The sequence below is a fragment of the Archocentrus centrarchus genome, chromosome 22 (assembly GCF_007364275.1).
Source record: "Archocentrus centrarchus isolate MPI-CPG fArcCen1 chromosome 22, fArcCen1, whole genome shotgun sequence".
NCBI classification, from domain to species: Eukaryota; Metazoa; Chordata; class Actinopteri; order Cichliformes; family Cichlidae; genus Archocentrus; species Archocentrus centrarchus.
In genome coordinates, this window is record NC_044367.1 from 14113184 (window position 1) to 14130161 (window position 16978).

At 39.0% G+C, this 16978-nt stretch overlaps 1 protein-coding gene across 2 annotated transcripts; it reads right to left on the reverse strand.

Annotated features, from left to right (window-relative positions):
* Window positions 1–2563: 2563 nt before the first annotated feature.
* Window positions 2564–11609, reverse strand: dlk1 (delta like non-canonical Notch ligand 1). 2 transcript variants are annotated; one of them, XM_030719023.1, is made up of 7 exons: window positions 11433–11609; window positions 11297–11311; window positions 10934–11005; window positions 10634–10697; window positions 10031–10161; window positions 9120–9261; window positions 2564–4753 (listed from the first exon to the last, which is right to left on the reverse strand). In XM_030719023.1, the coding sequence occupies exons 3-7, from the start codon at window positions 10983–10985 to the stop codon at window positions 3967–3969; spliced, it is 1176 nt and encodes a 391-aa protein (XP_030574883.1). In that variant the 5' UTR covers window positions 10986–11005; window positions 11297–11311; window positions 11433–11609; the 3' UTR covers window positions 2564–3966. The 2 variants fall into 2 exon arrangements, with proteins under 2 accessions (XP_030574883.1, XP_030574882.1); XM_030719022.1 differs by having other exon boundaries at window positions 10934–11013.
* Window positions 11610–16978: the final 5369 nt, after the last annotated feature.

The window sequence follows — 16978 nt, forward strand, 5'->3', positions numbered from 1 at the left end:
TATCGTCTCCAGTTATTAACAGGTTACCTGAAGTTTAACATTTCAACTCATTTTTAACTCCTTTTACATTTTATTTTTACTGTACAGCTGCTAAAAGATATTTAGATTTTCTGTTTAAGCATAGGTCTGTGTGTGTGTGTGTGTGTGTGTGTGTGTGTGTGTGTGTGTGTCTGTGTCTGTGTGTGTGTGTGTGTGTGTGTGTGTGTGTGTGTCAGATTGGGACTATGCAGTAACACAGCGGGAGTCCCTGAAACATTTTCCAGTGAAGCTCAGTCAGGAGTGAGAAATGGTTGGATGTAACTTTGAAAAAAACACTGATTGTGCAGTGGTGAACTGAAATAGCCCAGCAACAAAGTGGAAAATGATCTGTTATGTGGGGCAGGCAGCACTCGTCCCTGAGTCTTGTGATGGCCTGTATTATTGCTCAGAAGAAGAGCAGCAGAATGGAAGCTAAAGAACATTACCTATATGTTCTTTTTAAGGTTACGGAGTATTAAATTTCCATATATTACAAATGTATTTTATATATATATAAGAAATATTAAAATATTAATCAAACAAAACATTTGAAAAAAAAATTTGTGCAGATTTATTTGATACAGTGGCAGGTGTCTTATTTCCAGATATATAAACACTGCCCATAACTTATAATTAACCAGTGAAAACAATATCCAGTATTCTCAGTGCATTGAAGTGCATCACTCTGTGCCCAGCTTGTGGCTACAGCCTTTCCTCTTTCTTCTTTTAGATTGATGACACCCTGTGGTCATACTCTGTGACTGCATAGGTTGTTTTTTTTTTACACATTTTTAGAACCGAATGAGCTCAGATTGAAACACAGTGGGTGGAATAGAGCTGAACCGTTATTTCACTGTTGGAGAGCCTTAATGGAAAACACACTTTAATTTCAAGAAAATAAAAAGTCTCCAACTATATTGTTGAACACGTCAATCCTAGTTGAGGGGCTGCCTAAGTGTTGATCATTCTGATACTGTAACGAACAAAACTTAAATTGAATGTACTGGGTGCTTTAAACTACTCTAGTGTAACATTTACTTTTTAAATGCTACAAGAAAGTTCTATGTGATGAGCTTTTAATGCTCAAAGGAAATTTTGTTATCTGTGGCCCACAATGGAAGGCACAGGAAATGGTATTAAACATTTAGATGTTAAAGCCGCTGCAAAATTATTTTCCATTTAGACAAGTACCCCCAACTGGTCGCAGCAGATGCCTGCCCCTCCCTGAGCCTGGTTCTGCTGGACGTTTCTTCCTGTTAAAATTTTCCTTCTCACTGTCGCCAAGTGCTTGCTCATTGGGGGGGGGCTGTCATGTGATTGTTCTGGTTTTTAGTATTGTAGGGTCTTTACCTTACAATATAAAGCTCTTTGAGGTGCCTGTTTTGAATTGAATTGAAACTATTAGAGTGAGACAACTTAAACCATATTTCACCTGGTTATATTATACACAGTCTGGTTATGATGTACGCAGGTTGGAGAGGTTATAACTTGGAATGGGTTTTGAACATAACCAGCTTCTTGTCGCCCCACTTACATTGGCCAGGCAGCTTCCCCCTGTCTCTTCTGCTTCTATTATTTAATACGGTAATAAATGCAAAAATGTCAGTCTCACCATTATGCAAAACTGACTGGGCATTTGAGAAAATTTAGTCAAATTGAACTCAACATGAAACAAAAGACGTGGGATCAGGTTTGCACTAACTACTGAGAATAATGGTGTTTTCTCATTCTCATTAGCACATAGTTTGAGGAAATTGTAGTTTCCACTTTAACCTAAGCAGACACCTAATCAGACAGAGTGACTGAAAACACCAAGCTTTTTTGCCTGTATACAGTCCCATGCTACAGTTCCTAACATACACTACACATGCTCTCTTTTCCAGCCTGGTTGGCTATAAAATAGCAAAACACATGATCAAATCAGAAGATCTCATGCAGGAACAATATATCATTATATAAACAGATGTGTCACTATTTGTAGAATATTTCCTCTCTGATTGCAGGTGTTACCACACTCGCACAGCCTTTTACAAGGGTTTCATAAGATAAGATGAGCTGACAGGTTTTTAACTGTGTTTTTACATGGATACCTTAAAGGGTGCCATAGAGGAGTAATATATAACTGAACCAGAAGGTGGAGACAAAGACTGTTATCTTAAACCTTTTGAGACAGTGGAGGAGTGTGGACAGAGTCTGTGTTATCATTCAGCTGATAATCATAGAGACGGCCCTGGGGAGAAATTTATGAAGCATAACAGAGCAGGAGAGCAGATGTTTTTAGAACAGGTGGTGGTGCACTTACAGCGTGTGCATTGCTTGGACTTTGCGCTGTTAAACAGCTGATGCACTGTATGAGCCTTGGGGAGGAGCTGATGTTCTCTCTAACAGCAGCTAAAAGCAATAAAATCAGGACTAAGGTGGTGATAGCACATCAAATAAATCAAAAAGAATAAAGTTGTCTTTGTGCAAAAGCATGTAACACTGCGAGCATTTTTGTTAGGTGGATACATTATCACATATTTTATTAAAAGCAATAGGCAACAAATTGTTTTCCAGCCAAAGTACAACAGCAAATAATCGCAGAATATAATACTCACACGTCCTGCATGACCGCAATCACAGCCCCCCCACTAGATAAACCACTTGTACATCATTATGTTTTATTTATGCATGTCAGAAACTGAAATGTAGATAACCACCCAATTAGAAAATTATGATAAACAATAAGGAGACTGAAGGGGATTTACTGAAAAAGAGACAGAATCTCTTTTACTGTAAAACCCTAATAATCCTTATATCAGCACTTAATGGATTCATTACTTTACACATAATGCTTTCCACATCTGTCTGCATATTTTCTACGTAACACTCATGCATTTTCCATATTTTGACATACATTTTCATGGCAATCACGTTTCCTCCATCCAGAATGGGTGGGACATCTCATGCATGAAGCAAACTAATAACACTAAACAGGTGCTGCAGTATCAATTTCAGGGCTCACTGATGCATAATAACACTGACAGTAAGAAGCAATGCTGGAAAATCTTATAACAGCTCAATGGAACACGAGATCCATTGCATGGATACAAAGAGATGGAAATGAGTTAGCCAAACAACAACTGTCTTTACATGACTTGACATCTATACTTACCTTTTAAACCAACATCTGAAATGATGTACCTACAGTGAGAGGAAAGCTGAGTGGTATGTGGAAAAGTAAATTACCTTTTGGTACATCAGAAATAAATTTACACTGAAAACAACCTTTCCTGTGGAGTTCATCACTGCAGGACTTGCACAGTTGTTTGGGTGGCATGTAACATGACATATAACCACATTATTTGTGCTATAAACACTCACAATATGTATTTTTGCATTTATAAAAAAGAAACGGGGAAATTCACAGTATGCTGTATGGAGAAGGTTTCGACTACAATAAACAATAATTTATCTTGTTTATCTTGTTGATTAGTTTTCTGTCAATGAAATGAGAGATTATTCATTGCAGTTCTGATAGTGGTTATTAAAGTACAACTTGCTGACAAATTAAAAGTCAGTGGCTCAGTCACTCGATACTATTTTCGTAAATTAACCCCGCTTCCAAATCAGAGCGACTTGTGAGAAATAAGTAAAACCATATTCTTCAAATAAAAAGAAGCCACGCAATGACATCTTTTTGACAACATGCTATGTGAGAGAACACATTTCATATATTTATACATTTTAATGATGGTTTTTGATTAAAAATTACATTTACAAACCAGTGTCATGTATGTCCATTTGGTCCAGCAGACTTTACATTCAAACATGTACCGGGATAGCCCAGTATCTCTCGTTTATAAACACAACTGCACGACAGTCATAGTTTTTCCATTCGTTGCTATTTTTACACAATCATATTTGATGTCTTCCAGAGGGAGTGTGGGAAAGGGGGAGATGATTTTATCAGATGGAGGTGTAGTGCCTCCCAAAGCTGGTGAGTCTAATCTTCTCCGGCAGGATGATGTTTACTGAGTGTTCCGCCTCTTCCTGGCTAGTGCTGCCAGCTTCTCTCAGCAGGTGCTCCCTTTGCTGCCGGACAAGCTGGCTGTACTTGGCATTTGCCAGCCACGTCTCACAGCGGCCAAAAAACACAATGCCTGTAGTACCCAAGATAACCAGACAGGTGAGCAGTGCTAGCAAGCTGAAGCAGACAAGCTGACCATGCGTAACAAGGACACCGGACGAGTGAACCGTCTCCTTCAGGGTGATCTTGAGCAGGTCTCTCTCGGGTGGTCTAAGCAATTTGTGGAATGCATGAGCAGGGAGGGAGTAGTGCTGTGGAGTCAGAGCAAACACTCTGTCCACAGGCTTGGCAGCAGCCGGCTTGGATCTGTTCCTTGGTCTGTGCTGCAGGGAGCATGTGGGACCTGTAAACCATTTCTGGCAAATACACCGGAAGGTTCCATCAGGTTGACCGACACAGGTGCCCTCGTTGGCACAGGGCCGGCCGGTGCAGGGAGAGAGGCTGGTGGTGTCATTACAAGTGAAACCAGAGAAGCCATGTGGACAGACACATGTGAAAGTCAGGCCATGATTTGTACAGTTGCCGCCATTGAGGCAAGGGTTAGGCTGGCAGCTGTCAACACTGATCTCACAGAAGTCTCCAGAAAATCCAGGGGGACATAAACAGGAAGAAAAGGCCGCTGAGCCTTCAGCATCCATACATGTGCCTCCGTTCTGGCAAGGAGAGCTGGAGGACAGGACATAAAGGACATAAGGGAGAACAGAGTTTCCTGTGAATTACATAAATTTAGAACAGTACAGTAAATGTTTTAGACTGTGTTATAAAACAGCAATAAGCAGGGGAAAATGGTTTAATCATACATGTAGATTTCAAGGTGGAGTTTGTATTGGTAAAATTATGAATGTTTATCATATATTTGTGTTTGGGGAAAAAAGGAATAAAATTCCTCTGCTCTTAAAGCTATGAAAAACCCACTGAATTACCAGAAGCATGAGTTATCGCAAAGCTGGAATGAATTTTTATTACAGACACGTGGTTTCTTTTCTTTTCTATGGGGACTGACTTGCTTATATGGCCTTTGAGCACTCAATTTAGCAATCAATGCAAAAATTATACCAGGACAAGGCATCTGATGTCACATAAAATTTTAAAGTTAATAATTTTACATAAGAACTAACAACATTGTCCCCATTCCTGTTCACAATCTATACGAGACTTCCAGCACCACACTGACAACTACTTCCTTCAGAAATGCTTTGGCAATATAGCAGTTGTCAACTTAATCAAAGGAGGTGAGGAGGAGGAGCACAGAGGAGCAACTAAGGAGATTGGGGATTGGAGGGAATGCAATCATTTCGACCTTAATGTCACAAAAACCTTGGTGTGCAGCTTGACAGTAAGCTGGCTGGAAGAGCCATAGGGAGGTGGTATAAGGGACAAAAATGACTTTATTTCCAACCCTTGCTATGCAGTGTCTGCCACACAGTGGCCAGCGCTCTATTTTTCACTGTGGCCTGCTGGGGAAAAGGTGTCCGCATAGCAGACAGGAACAGAGCAGACAAACTTATCAAGAATGGTCTCAAAGCTGAAATCGGTTATGATCAACCCTGTACACCCACTCCATGCTCTGGAGATTATCAACAGTACCACCTTCATTCAAAGACTGATTGCACCAAAATGCAAGTCTAAGTGTCTCAGGATGTCCTTTACAGCAGCTGCTACAAGACTGTTTAGTGCACACTAATAATATTAATAATAATATGACTTTATCCACATTTCCATATTTGCATGTTAGTTATTGGTTGTTTTATTTCTTTATATACTATTAACTTTATTAGAAATAATACTGTTTTGCTGTTTAGGATGTGTAGTGTTATGTCTATAGCAGTGTAATTTCCTGCAAAGAATTAATAAAGGATCTATCGATCTATGTACTGTACTCGTGATTATTTGCTTGTTCCTCTGGACAAGAAAAGCTAAGGGAGTATTGATAATACCCATTAAACCGTCTTGAAATAAATTACAAATAAATACACAGTTTACTAGATAGTTTAGACAAATAAAGGCAACAGATCTTCACAAAGGAAAGGTTGAAACTGAGGAATAACTGCAAAATTACTGAATCAATCAAAGTCAAAACTTGCAATTGCTACTCTCATGCAGTGCTCATTAATATTGTGATATTGATTTCAGTCATTTCTCTCAGCTCTAATGGCTTATTGCATGCAATTAAAAATCTGTACAAGTAACATGAAGAAGTCACAGCTTTGCATCTGCTAATCTTCTTGCACCCACATAAGCAATGTAGGTGATCAATGTAGCCATGCTTCACAAAGTGCATGATGAAAACCTGGGATCAAAAACAAATCAATATTTCTAGTAGTAGCTCGTATAATTACACAAGTCTCTAACAAAAAGAATAATAGCTCCACACTTTTAGAAGCCTCTGGTGCCTCGCAGAGGAGCTGATTAATGAAGCCTCGTGCAGGGCTTCTAATTGAGATTAATTCCACCAGAATACAAGTGAAGGTTCAGTTATCTTACTGTTTGAACCAGGATCAAATGACAGGAGATGAATGAGTGAGATGAACATCATGTGTGCAATTTCCATCTATTTCCCTGCAATCTTGTCCATATCTCCCAATGCTCTCTTTTTTTTTTTACTCATATCTTGTCCTGTAACTGCTTCTCCTGGAGGTCTCTTCCGGTTAAAAGGGAGTTCTTCCTTCCCTCTGTCACCAAGTGCTTCCTCACAGGGGATTGTGTGATTATTGGGGTTTTCTCTTTAATACTGTTGAGTCTTTACCTTACAATATAAGTGTTTGAGGGGAACATTGTTGTGAACTGGTGCTATATGAATAAAACTGATTTGAATCTATGTGCTTCAATGTGCAGAGCTGTATAAAGAGCATCAAATGCAGTAACATTAACGAATGAGAGAAGTTTAAGAAAAATACATTTAGCTGCACAGCATAAGCAGAAAGCTGGATTATTTTTGAGGGCAGCACAGTGATGCCTCTCAACCTGTGAGGAGCTGGGATAGTCTCCAGACACCCCTCCCCCCTGAATAGGATAAGCGATTAAGAAAATGAATGGGTGGATGATTATTTTTGAAAATAAGAGGATAGTTGGCAATTCTCTATCAATAATATGTCGGTTATTGAATTTTAGGTGTATTTCAAGTCAGTACCAAGACTGCCTGACAGAGGAAAAAAAACATGCTGTGGTTCAGAGTGTGGAGGGCTGTGTCAGACAGCTGCATCCCCAGAGAGTCTTTTATATTCATCTGACGGGCAGGAGGAAGATTCCTTCAGGGATCAATCCTGTTTGTAATCCGTCTGTGTGCAGAAGTGGAGTGCAAGGCTGTATTTTTTTTTTTTAGACAGAATCTCAAAAGACCAGCTAGTGTTTGTGCTTAAAAACATCACCTATCATTGAATGTATTACCAAATTAATGCTCAAATATTGCTCATCAGCCAGTAAAGTAGCACATTTTCAGGAATTTGACGCTAATGGTTTAAAGAGTGGTAAATGCAAATAGACGTGATTAACTTGGTAACCTCGAAATTCATGAATCAGTGTTTATCTCTGAAGCTCTCCGTTAACATGTCAGGGCTCTTGACACAAAGGCTTAATAACTTGCCACTATTATACTATTTTCATTCAGAGGTTGCTGCTTAGATTATTATGAAGCATAAATATTGGATACTACATTAAAGTAACAAGTCTCAGATTTAATTTGAACTGGTTTACATCAACATTTTAATGAAAACTCTTTGCAGGCAATGAAGCCTTAGACCCATCGGACCCCAACAGACACAAGTAGCTGCTTTTAAAATTTTCCTGGTGATGCTCTCCCGGGGCTTCAATGCAGCCAGCTGTCGCAAACACAGTCACGGAGTTCATCATTATGCAAATGATCTCCGGAGTTATTTTCATTTTTTGTATTCTTGCGCACACCTGATGTTACCCAACTGATTTGGGAGAACCAGCTACCACTGACATCTCTGTGACAGACGTGCTTTGTTTTTCTTATCTTTTTCACCTCCGTCGCTTCACGTCTTATATTGACACTGAACTCCACCTCAATCTAAAAGTCAACTTGCAATCAACTCTGAGCTTTGTTGTGCATGGGCTAAACACTGGGAAAACACACAGTCATGGACAATGATGTAATGCCCCCAAAATGAAAACTGAGATCATTTGTTTTATTTACAATTTACTGTACTGAAGCACACAACCCAAAGGACCCAAAAGTAACTGTCCAAATATTTAGGCTTTGGATCATGTATATCGATGAGCAATGACCCCTGGTCTATGGTAATATGAAATTTATGAAAGATATGGGAGATGAGGAGCTGTGAAAAATTGGTCTTTGCTGCAGACAGATGTAAAGCACACAGCAGTTGTGTTCTCCAGCTGCCGAAGGAAGAGCAGATTACCAATCACATTCTAAGTAATGGAGTATTTGAAATGTGACAAGTGATTATGGTGTATTTGATCTTGAAAGTTTGACTTTCAAGGATGAAGCCTCTGAAGTGGGATGCAGCTTATGATGCTGCCCTGGTACACACACTCAGCTACATACTATAGGGAGGAGCACAATGAACACAGCTGCAGGGCTACAAATTTACTGAAATTATTTCTTTATGCATCTAAGCAGACTTGGATTTGACATGAAAGCAAACTGTTTGCCCAAAGCCAAATTCTGTGTTTGTTCTGGCTGAGTAAGCCCGATCATATCACACTTTGCAGTGTTTCACAGCTGCTGGCTGAAAGTGAAGGGTGAGCCCACCGTCCAAAAAACTACAAAGATAAAACATCAATGTGTATCAATGTGACACTGGGGTCGCAGGTTGCATTTACCTCACAGTACCATATCACCCCAATAATAAGAAGTACTCTGATTGCATAGAAGTGTAGCAGAAGCTACAGGGACAAGAATTCATCAGATAAAAGAAAAAAACACAAATCACAGCAGTAGAGCAGGTAGGAAAAATAATCATATAATATTTTGGGGATCATAGGGGATAAGGCTGGAAAGAAGTGAAGTATAGCCCTACTTATAAACTCAAATAAAAGATGTTTGTACCCATTTTGAAGGCAAAGTCCTCTCCTCAGGTGGCAGTTTTCTCCAGAGAAGCCATGGGGACAGATACACAGATATCCTCCCTCTCCCGTCTCTATGCAGGTGGCATTAATAGCACAAGGCCTGGATGAGCACAAGCGAATATCTGTGGTTAAAAAAAAAAGAAAAAAATTATTAATAATAAGCATGCTGTTTTTAGATCTTGTGGGCTCTCTCTCTCTCCCCATGTCCCTGTGACTGTTTTTCCCTCTGGTCTTTGTTTCCTCTCTCACACTACACTCCCCACCACAGCATCTTGTCACCAAGAACAAAACTGAGAACATAACCAACTGCGTTACACAGGCAAGCGGCTCATATGCTCCAACGGAATAAAAGATGCACTGTGCGTGCTGATAAAGAGGTCACACTGAGCTAGAAGCCAGAAAAAAAAACTTTCTCCTTCTTCTTCTCCCTTTGTTTCTTCCTTTGCTCAAGGGGCTCCATGTATTTTTATGTAATAATCGCCATTGTAGATGCAATTATAAAGAAAATTCTTTAACAAAAATAGGGCATCTAATTAAATGTTAATGTGACTTTAACAATAACATTTTCACAAGGAAGTTTTTATAAATTAATGATACACATCTTATTTAATAGCAGAAATGCAGGGGATAGTAGTTAATAATGAGGACGTTGGCAGTTTTATTATGTAATTTCAGCCTTGATTGATTTCCTTGTTGGCAGATTTCCATAGTCAGATTATTTATGCTCTAGCTTTGCTCCTGGAAAATTGTAGTTAACTATATTATGGAGACCAGCTTCAGTTCTAAGGACCTCTGTGTCCCTAGAGCTCTGTGACTCACCCTGACCTCTGGTATATCAGGAAGTGGGGGCAGATAGAGATAGTAGTGTCTGGGGAGCTTAATGACACTTACCTTGGTCACACAGGCTGCCCACCCAACCCTCCTCGCAGATACACTGCCATGCCTTCTCACATGCGCCATGCAGACAGCCAGGGAAGGGCACGCACTGGTCACAGTTGTCTCCTTGCCATCCTGGTTTGCACCTGAGTGAGGGTGAATAAAAGCACAAATCTGAACTATTAACATTCCACCCCCAAAGGGCTTTGTAGTCCTACTCTTGCTGTTATAATATCTGGATGGTTTTTACATTTAAAGTGACATCAAATATTAAAGTTTGCTATGATTTTGCTGTAATTACTTAATGTCTCTAAGCACCCACAGCAGCAGACTACAGCCATTATGGCTGAAGAGTAGATTCAGAAGCTTTTGCCAGAAAAATCCTTTTAAAATGGGCAGGCTCTGAGAGAAAACCTTTTAAGTTATCTGTCGGGATAACAAAGCTCTTCCCCGTTTTAAACAAAGAATTGACTTGGCAGCTGACTTAACATAATACAAGCGCCAAAAAGACAGAGATTCTCCTGGATGGATTGCTACTGCATTTCTCTAAAAGGCATTTACTGTTCTACTGAGGTAAAGACCAGAGAATCTACACAGAAATCTGAGGTCGTTCAGTACCTGCACTTCCCTGGTTTCTCACAAAATCCATTTTCTGTGTTGCACCCTGCGCTGCATTCCCAACCTTTGAGAAAGGAAGAAAGGGACAGCACCATGCTGGCATTAAAAAAATAAAATAAAAATAAAAATAAACACGCATAAAACATTCACAGCAATAAAATATTAATCCGTTATACTTTCTGTCCACGCAGAGAGAAGAGAGTTTGTTCGTTTTTTTTTTTTTCCTTTTTCTTGAACTGACTCAGATCTCTTTGTGTCGCTGTCAGCTGTCTCGGCGGACTGATCGAAATCTAAGATTACCTTTGACGATGTTTGTCACGGAGAGAATTAAGACCACCGCTGTGAGATGCATCGTAATTTCGAGGAAGACCCCTTTTATCCTGCAAAATATAAAGCAGGTGATATAAAGAGAGCTCTCGCTGTGTGAAGAAACGATATCTTCCATCCAAAAAAAGGACACTGGTGAAAAGTTGATTTTGGAATAAGAAAATCTTTGAATAATGAAGATGATGCTATACATGGAGCTTTTAGATTTTTAGTTTATAAAATAACTGTAAAAAAAATACGCTGAGGTTAATTTAAAAATATAAATATAGGTGTATATCCACACATATTTTGGGGGAAATTGACTGCTTTCCTGTTTATTTTTGAAAGTTGACGCACCTGAACCATATACGTCTTCTCCCAAAGGTATCGATTACCCACGAGCACGAAGAAAAGGAGAAAAGATGTTCATTTAAACAAGATCTACACGTTTTTATTCTCATCAAAAATCTCTGAATTAAAATAATCGCCTTACCTATGTCTCCCAGGCGTTCTGCTTCAAAGTGACTTCGATCATATTTCACTGGTTTGCTTTATTATTATTTTTTTTTTTTTCTTTTAATCCAAGCAACGTGCTAATGAAAGTGATACCACAGGTGTACTTGTGGTCTGGTTGCTGAAGGTGGACCTGGAGGTTTTGACGGGACTGCTGCGTCGTGCAGCGTCCCAGTGCAGCACGCTCCTCCCACCATCTGAGGGAGAATGCGTGCGCCAGTCTGACCCCGGAGGAGAGAGGTGCAATAGTTGTACAGTAGCCACATTAGCTGACTGTAGTTTGCAAATGAAAAAAATAAATAAATAAAGGAAACAAAAGCAACCTATTGCTGCAGATTTCTTCTTTATTGTTTTTTTTCCTCTTAATAATACATTATCCATGATTGTTGGAGACAGTATTCTTGTAGACATAATTGCGATTAAAGATTGTGTACATAACTAGACCAATATTTGCTACATGTCCTTAAAGTATTAAAAGTAAGAGTATATCAGAAATGTACAATACAGGGTTAACTGGATATTTATTATACAGCAGCACACAAGTAATATTACTACAAGCTTCGACAACATGTATTTAGTTGATCAACTAAATATAATATTTACTGCAAGAACTTTTGTATGAAACTCCTAGTTACAGCAGGTTTAAGTCAAATATAATGAAGTAAACGTACACTGGTAAATTTCTAGTGCACAGCAGAAAATAAAAACAACATTTTTTGTAAGAGTATATAATAAATATTTTTCATTCTATTTCAGCAGTTCTGGCCATCCTTCCATACTAACAAAAGCACACAATGCAGAAAAGATAAAAAAAAAAAAAAAAAGCCTACCATCAGTCACTACTTACTTTGAAAGCAAGCCAGAAGACACTGGTGGAAGAATATCAAGCTATACTTCATCCAAATGTCAGAAAATGTGAAAATGTGAACTGAACAGGAGTTCAACGTGTCATTTTTTTTAATGTTCTAGTTTATAGAAATACCATTACAGATGCTTTTAAGCATGATTTCATATTGTCAAAGTGGGGCTGACACTGAACCATTTTCATGTATCATATTTGACAACCTGGTTTTGTTTTAAGAAAATGGAAAAGGAAAAAAAAAATACTGTCTTATTCCTCGTGGAATTTGGGATATGCTGCAAAACACGATAAAAGAGAAAAATTCAACAAAGTACTTCAAATCTGTAGTTAAGTGCAGTACTGAGAAAATGTGCATAGTTATTCTTCTCCTTTCATGCTGCCTAAGGGAGGAACTCTCATTCTTTCCCCCATTTTGAAATTATATTGATTGACTTTCCTTTCACAGAGCCTACCTGTCATACATAATAATGCTTTGTTCTATTCTTAGTCTACTTATTGCTGTCCATAATCTTCCTGTAGCCTTCCCAAGGGCAGGGAATGGTATTTTCCTTTCCATGCAGTATAGAACAGTCTGAGGGTCTAATTATGAGTTTCACCTCTCTCGGAGATTATTAGCTAAGCAATAAAGATCTTGAAAATGGTGGCCAAGCAAGCATCAAGGGTATTCTACAGATCTGTCTATCTAATGATCTTCAGTGTCTATTTCTCTACCTGCACAAGTAGGCTATGGGATGCAACTTGTGTGCAGGTTTTGTTGATTTTGTGGAAACGCATTACTCCAAGAGAGGAAAAAAATTATCTTATAGAGAGAATAACAAGTGACAGTATCGAGCAAAGCCTTTATCTTGTAGATTTTTTACAAATACATAATCTCGAGCAGATGTTTCTGGTTTAAAACAGATGTGTGGGTTTGTGTCTAGACAGTGAAAGCACAAGAGATACATGTACGAATGCAAATAAGCTACAAGTCTATATTTCATAACTGGATGATGGTAAAGAGGGTTTCAAGAATCTGCCTTTTCTTCTTACAGTGAATCAGTCCTGAAACAAGGACACAATCATACTGTGGAAAGCAGTCTTGACACGGGCTCGTGTGATAGAGAAATTGATAACTCTCTTCACATCTGATAGAATCTGTGAGAGGTCTCCAGTCTCATATCCACCACTTCAGTTCAGCTGGTGTGTTTATTTTCAAACCTCCAACCATCCCAGTTTGACATTACAGTGGTGGTGCGATTACTTCAAAACATCTACCAACCTGATCCACATCAGTTACTGCTTTTTAATGAAATGTCTCAGGCTTGTATGCGCTTTATTAAAGTGAAGGAGTTTTTCCATTGATTTTTTTTTCCCCTCAGCCCTGATCTCATCTGGTATCTGATCTGGTCTTGGATGCTCTAAGTTAAAATTAGACATTATGGATCTGAGGTCTGTGTCTTATACATTTGCAGGTCGGTGTTTTGTCTTACAGTATATGCTGACACTGGCATGATACTCTTACAAAAATACTTCAAAGATATTTTTGAAAGGTTAATATTTTTTCAGTTTTTATGACTCTTTATAGATCTTGTCTTCAATAATTAATCATGAAATGCTAAGCGTCAGTGCAAGTCTGTGTTTGAACATGGAAAGTGTAAATGTCACTGCAGCCAGGTCTTAATTCTAATTATTATGCATCTACAGAGAATGAGTATTTCCCATGATTTCAGTAATATGAGAGCTAATTTCTAATCTTCATGAAGTTTAGTCCCACACTGAGAGCTTTTCCCTCGTTACACCACATAGATGAGGAATTATTACATGTTGCTGCACCACAGTTTAGATCTGCATATTACCAGTGTAGATAATTTAATTTAAAATCCACTCGAGACTGAAATGATTTAATCAGAATTCTCAGCACGCAGACACAAAATGAAGAAAAGTCCATCAGCACTGTCTGAAATCTGATTAAAGAAGTCTTCATTCAGGTTTTGATACAGATCATTTCATTCAAACTCTCACTTTGAAAGAAATGATCCTTGAATAATACAATTTAAATACAGTTGCCTGGGTAATAACATATGTTGAGGCTGCCCAGCTCTTTCTTCTCTGATGTCTTTCAAATGGCCCAGGAGACATGATGGCTCATTAGGCTGGAGAGCCGACCAGTTGGGAGTCAACAGAGCTCACTTACAGATCTAACACACAACAGTAAAGTTGCCATTCTACTATATATATATATATATATATATATATATATATATATATATATATATATATATATATATATATATATATATATATATATATATATATATATATTATAGTATAGTAATGTGTAAATTATGTAATTTTATTTTATATTACAATATCTGGCCCCTTGCTGGATTTCAGCCTGTAAATGGTGGTGTAAATATGTTTCACACACAAGTACTGAGGGAAGCTCAGTGGAAGAAATGTGAGGTATACATTCACATTTAGAAACTAGAAACTAGAAATAAATGACACCATAATAGCTTGGTAATAACATGTAATAGGTAATAATGTGGAAATAACTATGTTGTACCATTTAATAACTGTATAATTACCAAGACAAAAGAAAATTTATAGCCAACCATGGTTTTTAACTTGGTGATATTAAACTAAAATGAATATATTGGGGCTATAATGGTATAGTATTATATATTAGTGACTGTGACATATTACTTGGAAACATCTGTGCTATTTTCTGTGTAATAACCATGAACCAGGGCTCAAAAATGCAAAACTAAAATTTTATATTTAATTTCATTGTATTAATAGATTATCTCAAATACCCAGACTTTTAATGAAGAAGTGCTAGTCTTCTGATATAGCTAGAAAATTATCATTTTACTGATACCAGAGATGTCATAAATACATTTTCCATAATACTATTTGTGTCTGTGTTACCACTGAAATAACTCTGTGTACAAGATGAACTGATTAAACTGTGGACTGTGTTTGTAGCACATTGTCACATCAGGAAATTGGAGTGCAAGTCTTTGGTAGATAAATGCTTCTTTTTTTTAATTTAATGTCAGTTGTTGTTTTTTACTCTAGTTTTCACAGTTATGAGGGTTTTTTTTAAATGTTCCATGTTTGCTGGACACTGTCAGTATGAAAGCTTCAGTCAACTTGTCACTGTGTGGCAGGCAGGAGGGAGAGTGATTAGATATGTGTGTGATAACTGAGCTAATTCTCTTCTCTCCCTTCCAAACTTCCCCATACACACAGTAATGACTCACAAAGGAGAGACCTGCATCTGCCTCTGGGGATGAGTGGCTTATTTAATTGGATGGCTAGGTGGAAGGTGAAAGATAAAAATCAGCCGCTCACCTCAGTGGTTTGGCTCCTCATTTCTTTTCTTTTCTGCATGGGTGCCACTAGATAAATTTGAGGATATTGTAGCTCCCTCAATGAAGCCCTTAGGTAGCTCAGCAAATGTTGCATTACTCATGGGTTTAAAACACCTCAGCTTTGTGAAAATGTTTTTACCACCAAACAACATCCAGTGCATAGTTTTGTGTTTGCATATTTTTAGAATTGTCACCTTATCATGGTAGAGGGGTTTGTGTGTCCCAGGGATCCCAGGGGCTATGTTCTCTGTGGACTTTTGCCTCCTGGTAGGGTCTCTCAAGGCAAACTGGTCCTAGGTGAGGGGCCAGATGAAGAATGATTCAGACAACCCTTATGAGAGGAAGATCAAGGGAACACTTTACCCTGTCCTGGTTACTCGGGCTCCACCCTGGAGCCAGGACTGGGGAGGGTGCACCTGGTGGTGGGGCATTAGCCTGTGTGGCCCAGCCAAGGACAGCTCAAAGAAGAAGCATGGGCTTGCCTACCTGTAGGCCTACCACCCACAGGAGGCACCATAGGGACCGGGTGCAGTGTGTGCTGAGCAGCAACCATGAAGCTAGATATAGTCTGGCTCGCCTCAATGCATGGCCCAGGCTCTGGAACCAGTCTCCTAAAGAGGGGCTGGAGTCTGTTCTAGTCTGAGAGGCGGTGGGCTGGGGTGGGTATCCTTGTATCCCCTTGGCTTGCTGCCTGTACATTGGAGTTTTACTGGTGGACGAGAGGGTTGTTTCCCTGCATCTTCAGGCCAGGAAATGAGGTCCTGACTGTTGGTGCTTATGTGCCAAACGACACTGGGTAGGGTGCACGAGGGTGCTTCTTCCGGTGACACTGTTGTCCTACTGGTTGACGTCAATTCAATTCAGTTCAATTCAATTTTATTTATAAAGCACCAAATCACAACAAACAGTCACCTCAAGGCATTTTATATTGTAAGGTAAAGACCCTAGGAATGTGATTGGGAGTAGTGGCCTGCCTGATCTGAACCTGAGTGCTGTTCTGTGTCCTGTAGTTATGTGCAAACCACAGTTTGTCCATGGTGAACACCATGTTTAAACATAAGGATGTCCATAAGTGCACATCAATTTACTGGTCGAACTACAGTGCTAGTCAAAAGTTTGGACACACTTACTCATTGAGTGTGTCCAAACTTTTGACTGGTACTGTATGTCCCTACCTTCATTTATGGTCATGAGTTTGGGTAGCGGCTGAAAGAACAAGATTGCGGATACAAGCTGCATAAATGAACTTTCTCAGAAGGGCAGCTGGCCTCACCCTTAGATTTAGGGTGAGGAGTGCAGTCATTCGGG

Excerpts from the sequence above, each read along its gene's own strand:
- dlk1 (XM_030719023.1), bottom strand. The coding sequence starts at position 10,985 with ATGCATCTCACAGCGGTGGTCTTAATTCTCTCCGTGACAAACATCGTC. Across the intron at positions 10,698-10,933 it reads CGTGACAAACATCGTCAAAG|GTTGGGAATGCAGCGCAGGG; the intron begins GTAATCTTAGAT and ends CCTTTCTCAAAG. Across the intron at positions 10,162-10,633 it reads GAGAAACCAGGGAAGTGCAG|GTGCAAACCAGGATGGCAAG; the intron begins GTACTGAACGAC and ends ACCCTCACTCAG.